The 7,279-nt window shown below is 31.2% G+C and overlaps 1 protein-coding gene across 1 annotated transcript; it reads right to left on the bottom strand.

The window, feature by feature from the left end:
* Nucleotides 1–520: 520 nt before the first annotated feature.
* On the bottom strand, nucleotides 521–2,280 carry LOC105130587 (CBL-interacting serine/threonine-protein kinase 25-like). Its single transcript, XM_011033160.1, has one exon. It carries the CDS (start codon nucleotides 1,974–1,976, stop codon nucleotides 621–623), a length of 1,356 nt encoding a protein of 451 aa, XP_011031462.1. The 5' UTR covers nucleotides 1,977–2,280; the 3' UTR covers nucleotides 521–620.
* Nucleotides 2,281–7,279: the final 4,999 nt, after the last annotated feature.

A 7,279-nucleotide genomic window follows, 5' to 3' on the forward strand; every position in this document is an offset into this window, starting at 1 on the left:
AACGATCATTCTTAAGCATGTTGAAGAAGAGAAGAATCATGATTGGAGAAGTGGTTCTTGCTGGCTAGGATTAGCATGACAAAAGACTTGATGTATCAATGGATTAAACAAATCAGCTAGTCTTCACCTTTTTCTCACCTCGTTATTTTAATAATTGAATCCATAAGGTACCAAGAACACGTCTTCTTCTTTACTGTTTCTTGAAGTCCACTCATCATTTTTCAGTTTTAATCAATTTTTTTGAATTAAGCAACACTAACCCACCTCTAATTATGCTGGTGGCATCCATGATTATTTTCTTCCATCGACTATGGAAATATCTTGCAATAAAAACTGAAATTAAGACGATCCAATTAAACCAATTTTGATCATTAGAGATCATCTTTCAAATTTTATGATAATTTTGGTGGTGTTAGAAAAATATATAAAAGATTAAATTCTTATAAATAAGCACTTGTCTCAATTAATATTAGTATTTATACACACACGGGAGCACGCACACATACTACATATACTATGCTTAACAAAAACACTCAACTTGATGCATTAATTAAATAACAAAAACTTATTTACAGATTATATAAAATCCTAAAACTCACCAAATTAAGATCAAAGCCTTTCTACAACTTTTTAATTTCACGATCTTCTACATGACTATTGTTGTTATCTTTATTACAAACATTGTCTCCTTGCCATGTACAAACGATGTCTTTTAGTGCAGGCCTACCACCTCCCTCCCAGAACCTACTATACTCCAAGGTATCTCCGGAAGACTTGGAGAACTCCACCACCGCAACCTCCGGTGCCACCTCGAACACCTCCGCCGTCACTGCCAGCTTCCCCTTTCTTCCCTCACATGGACCTTGTAACGTCACCTTGAAATCTTTGACTTTTGCCACCTTATAACTCAGCCCCTTTGCAACCCCTTCAATTTTTTCCATGATAGCACTCGCTGAAAATTTTGAAGTGAACATTGAGCCTGATTTCCTCTTAGTCTCAAAGAGACTTGACAGATCAAAGCCGGATGACATTGAGGAAATAAACTCGAATGCATTCAAGAATTCTGGTGATGATACCTTGGCGTTGACAACAGAACAAGAATCAAGATCTTGTTCTTGTCCTGTTTTATCCATGTTTGATTCTTGGACAGAAAAGGCCATTGGTCTAGAAAACCCTTTAAGAAACCAATGATTTCTCATTATGGCAGGAATTGTGATTCTCTTTTCAGGATCAGCAACAAGAAGTCTTGAAATCAACCTCTTGGAATCTGTTGAAAACCAAGGCTGAAACTGATATTCAGCCTTGAAAACTTTCCTGTACATCTTCATAACATTCTCTTCTTGAAATGGCAAGAATCCTGCAAGAAGCACATAAAGAATCACCCCACATGACCATATATCAGCTTTCGATCCATCATAGCCTTTCTTTCTCAAGACTTCTGGGGCAACATACGCAGGAGTTCCACACTGGGTATGCAAAAGCCCATCTTGCCGAAATTGTTCAGGCAACGCTGACAGGCCAAAATCAGAGATTTTCAAGTTCTCATCTTCATCAAGCAACAAATTCTCTGGCTTCAAATCTCTATGATAAACACCTCTGCTATGACAATAATCAATTGCGCTGATTAGTTGCTGGAAATATTTTCGAGCAGCTTCTTCTTTCAGCCTTCCTTTGGCTACTTTGGCAAACAACTCTCCTCCTCGAACATACTCCATGATGAAGAAGATTTTAGTCTTGGTAGCCATGACTTCCTTGAGCTCTACAATGTTGGGATGACGAACAAGACGCGTGACTGAGATTTCTCTCTGGATTTGCTCCATCATCCCTTCTTTCTTGACTTGATCTTTGCTTATGACTTTGATTGCCACACTCTCTCCTGTCACCAAGTGTTTCCCATAGTAAACTTTAGCGAAAGTTCCCTTCCCTAAAAGCCTCCCCATTTCGTACTTCCCAAAAATAACATGCCTCTCCTCCATATTTGAAAAACGAAAAACAATTCTCCTCCTCCTCTCGTTTAGCTCAAGAACTCAACAAGATTTTCTTTTTTTTTTGTTCAACTTTGGTGATTTGGCTATCAAAGAACATGTTCTAAGGGAATCCAAGAAAGGATTGAAGAGATGCTAATTCTGATGAAATCCATTGAAAGGCTGTTGAAAGAAGGTGTTTTTTCTTTAAAATATAGAAGAGAAAAGGAGCGTCGCTGATGGTTTTGCAGCCATTGGAGAGCACCTAGTATTATTTTTATATTCTTGGAGCACACAGGATGTAAATATCAAGAAGTTGTTATTTTTATTTATAGGAGAAAGGTACAAATCAGGAAAGGACGCGTTTATTGGGTTTGATGTTTGATTGGTAACAGTAATTCGCATTTTTTTTAGAATTATTTTTTTATTATTTTTTTTCTTAATTTGTAGATCTGTGGATATAAAGTTGTAAATGTTTTACTGTTATTGTCATTTTGCTTGGTTTTTGTGGGGTCATTTTTGCCGTGTTTTTTTGTCAGTCAGGGTAGATTCAAATGGACTGAAGATAATGTATAGTATTTTTTAAAAAAATATATTTTTTAATTAAAAATATATTAAAATAATATTTTTAATTTTTAATTTTAATAAATAAAAATGAATAGTTGAACTAATATTATTTGAGTGAAAACAAAATGCATGTCCAACCAATGATTTAGGTTTACTATATTTATTCTTTTAATAATGTGCATGAATGTGTACAAAGTTACCTACCTACCCAAATGTTACTCTCTTATTGGTGTATGAAAACTTCCCTAGTTTAAAAATAAATAATGAAAATAAATATCACAGTTTTTTATTGGTGAATTTTTTTAGTTACTACAGGGGATTGATGATGATTTTTTTTATTCATTTTTTTAATAGTTCATAGCATATAAGAGAGATTTATTTTTAAGAACAATTGAGATTAAGTTTATTTTTTAAACTATATTAAATATACATTCATGATTATTCAACTTAAATCTAACAATAATCTAGTTCAATTAGGTTTCATCTTAAAACAATTTGAAAATTTATTAGGTTAAACACAAGTTAATTTACTTAAATTCAATTAATTTAGTTAAATTTAGATGAGACTAAGCTGAATCAACTTCAAAGATTTTTTATTTAAAAAATAATATATATTTATTAAAAATATAATTATTTTATAAAAAAAATATTGCTTTGAGGTAGATCCAGCAAACCCACAGCACGGGATTTGACTAAATTTAATAATTATGAATTTATCCCCACATATATCTGATTGATAAGGAATTTTTCTAGATGGAATTTACTGGTTAATTCCATCTGCTCATATTGATGGAGAAATTTCATATAGGATTGCTAACATTACTCCTCTAGCATAACTCATTCCTGCAAGAGGGATTACTACAGATAGAAAATTAGCTTTTACTAAAGAAAGGTAGTTAAGATTAAAGTATTAATCTCTGAATAATTACTACAGTTAGAAAATTAGCTTTTACTAAAGAAAGGTAATTAAGATTAAAGTCTTAATCTCTGAATAATTTTTTTTTTCAGTGCCAGAATAAAAAGGAACAAGTATCTCCATCGATGATTAATTATAATATACTTAACTGTCATTAAGAAGAAGAGGGTGAGAAGGGAGATTGATAATCCCTTTTTATAACATCCTTTCAGCTAATTTTAATTTGTTGATGATGACTGACTGGCGCCTGAAGATACTCTAGGGTTTCAAATGATCAGATGCCGATCAAGAACATAATTCATGCAGATTTATTAAGACTTGAAAGACAAGTTGATCGAGTGCATTGTTTTAAAAATATTAATTTAAAGTTTTTAGCGAGAAGAAATATTTTTTTTTTTGAGAAAACTATCGATAGATTCACTTTTAAAAAAATAGATGGTCATTAATTTTCATGATAATTTCTGAAGATCATTAAGTTTGTATTTATAATCTATCTTTTGATAAAATATGTTTAATTATGATATCTTTGATCATTTATTTTTTACGAGTGAAATTCTTTATTTTTCTTTCTTTTTTTTTTAGATATTCTGTGTCATGAAAAGAAAGATATATGCATCAACTAAATCCCACAAGGTCGGGGAAGCAAAAATATTTTTTTAATTTAACAATAATATTATTTTGTGGTTGGTTTCAGTGAATCGAATTTTTTTTTTTACTCAAATAAATTATCCAAATTACTATATTCACGAAAAAAAATTCTTACAATTCCCTCCCAGATAAAAAGAAAAGGGCATGCCTTCAAAAAAATCCCCTGACTACATAGGTAGCCTTGAATAAGTGTTCAAAACATTTTTTATCTCAATTAGACGCCAAACTTTAAAAAGTTCTCAATTAAGCCCTCCATTCATACTCATTCATGGATTCCATCCAAATTGTTTTACGTAAGAAACATTGCTTTGTAGAAAATTTAACATTTTATGTTAAAGATTTGTGAAGAGTTTAGGAAAAAAAAACTTAATTAGAGTTATTTAATACTTTAAAGACTCAAATTGAGATTAAAAAAACCCTTTAAAGACTACATCGAGACTCAAGACATTATCCATAATTGGGAGACTTTCAAAATTTTAATCGGTTTAATCGGGTTATTTTTTTGGTTCGGTTTTTCCAGTAAAAAGCTAGAGATTCTAGAATGAAATAAATTGAAGGCCTGCAATATATGAGATGGAAAAATCATAGGCATTTGACAATAATCGGTTTTTTGATTTTTTTGAACACCCTGCTAGTCGGTACAATGCAGGTATTAATGTATAATGCTAGTCAGTATGACACCATTAGCATAACTTTCAAATAAAGCAACTAGGATATATATAGGCAAGAGCGATATTTCACCTATAAATTTCAGCTAATTAAAGTCTTTTTTTATTTATTTTATTTTTTCTGTGATCTTGACTTCACCCCATCAAGGTTGGACTTTTGAAGCTCACAATTGTCTATTTTTGTAGTATGATATTGATCCAATTAAGAGGTCCGTGATCCCATGAAATTTAAGCTCGTTCTAGTTTCTCTTTCAAATATATTTAATTATGAAGTGACCCTATTTTTTCCCTTTTTAGGGCCAATATGAAACTTAATTTTGTATTTCTTCTAGTTTCAATTGAAAGCAATAGATTTGTTTCTTTTTCTTGTTTCTAATTATTAAGCTTATGTCAAATAAGTTACAGCAAACCTCTCTGATTTAGATCTTGCAAACAAAAGTAGTGACATGTGAACACATCTAGAATATTGAATAAAATTATAGATGATAAATATTTCATCATTGATTTTCAAGAAAAATTTCATCGCTGATGAAATAAAAACTTCAACAAGATATTTTTTAATGATATATTTCTATTGAGAATTCTATTAATAATAAAATCAACAATGAAATATTACCTAAATATTGACAGAATATTTTGTTAATAATTTTTAATCGGTAAAACAAATTTAAAATGTAATTAGGACAGAATAATTAGCAAACACGTAGTTATTAAGGTGTCCGGTCCCTCAACTTTCTATTTCTCTAACCTTGTATTCTTGTATTGTTTCTTGAAAATTGTATTCAAAGGGGGTAGGGAAGTGGTCAATGTCTTGGCTAACCATCAACCTCTTCCACCAGCAGCCATGGTGGCCCCTAATACCAAGAGAAAGAAGCAACACCTTCATATTCACAAAAGCATACCCTTTTAATTAATCATGTAAGATTTTTCATTTTGATTTGGTAAATCTACACATAATTGAGAATGAAGAGACAAGCATAAGCCTGAAGGATCTTGAACCATGTAGCTCTGCAACTAAATTCTTTAGAAACAATCCATGTGTCATGCAAGGAGTTGTTGGGCACACTGATTCACATGTATCTCTTATAGTAAAAATATATAACATTTATTTTTTAAAATATTTTTATTTTAAAATAAATTAAAATAATATTTTTTTTATTTTTTAAAATTTATTTTTTAACATTACACATCAAGATCTGAAAAACAACTAATTTGAAGCATTGAGAAAAAAATTTAATTTTTTTTAAAAATATATAAAAACCAACTATTTCTTATTGCCACTTTAGTGGATTAATAATTAGGTTTTTGGGTCCCATAATTATATCGGTGGAAGTGGATTAATAATTAGGTTTTTGGTCCCATAATTATCTTGGTGGGCAGCATAATTACACGCCTTGGTGCAACATACAGAAACCAAACATTTCTTTTTTTGATACTAGCTCGAACTTTGCAAGTAAGGCAGGCACCAACCAATAATTAGATTATTGGTTAATTATGTATGATAAATAAATATATCTTGCCTAGATATCATCATGCACTATTTTGAGTTACAATCACAGAAAGTTTCTTTGAGATGAACTCTATGGCAAAAGTTATATATTATTTCATAATTATATATAAAATCTATCTCCAAAGGTTGATTAGGTGACCTGTAAACCTATAAGTTGAGTTGATTCGTCAACTCGTGTCTCCCACCCTAAACTGAATCTTCCCTGGATTGAAAGAAGCACCCACTCGATGGTATAGCACTTGTTTGTTTAAGTTCTACGACTTCCAAAGCAGATCACTGCTACTTGATATATACAAGAGTTTTCAATCTTAACTCACTGTATAATTTTCTCTTGACTTGACTCCATTAAAGTAGCCCGGAATGTGGGATCGAAGTGTCTGCTCCTCCTGTGCATGGTAGCAAAGAAAAATAAAACTTTATTCCATCAGGCCAATGGTTTTTGATCAGCCACCAGAATCTAGCCAGCAGTACTGCCACTGCCACGCGACGTTATACTAGTTGGTGTTTTGATTTCAGACCCACCACCAAGTGGTGACCACAGATTGGAATTTGAACGGGAAAAGTGGTTTCAAAATTTGAAAATGTTGCCTCGACCAGATTCATTATTGTTGGGTTTTTAACCTATTCTTTTTCTCTTTATATATATATATATATATATGCATATCATGAACGATTATTTCTCAAGAACCAAACTATGAAAAAGAACATAGTGATTAAAATTTTATTTGAAATTACTTCAACTTGATTAGAAGCTACGTAAAGATGGTTATAAAAAATATTTAAGAGCTTAACCCCAAAAAAAAAGTTAAAAAGGATTAAGATGATATTACTTTGATAAAAAAATATATTTTATAAAACAATTTTAAGAGCTTGATGGTTGGTGTTTTATAAGATTAAAAATTCGTTCTCTCAAAAAATATTAATAATTAGAAGTGTTCCAAGCTTCTAATATTGATGGGAGACATGAGATGGCATGCTGTACTGTGCTCAAGACAACATGTCATCC

Source organism: Populus euphratica, unplaced genomic scaffold (genome assembly GCF_000495115.2).
Source record: "Populus euphratica unplaced genomic scaffold, PopEup_1.0 scaffold21.1, whole genome shotgun sequence".
Lineage (NCBI taxonomy): Eukaryota > Viridiplantae > Streptophyta > Magnoliopsida > Malpighiales > Salicaceae > Populus > Populus euphratica.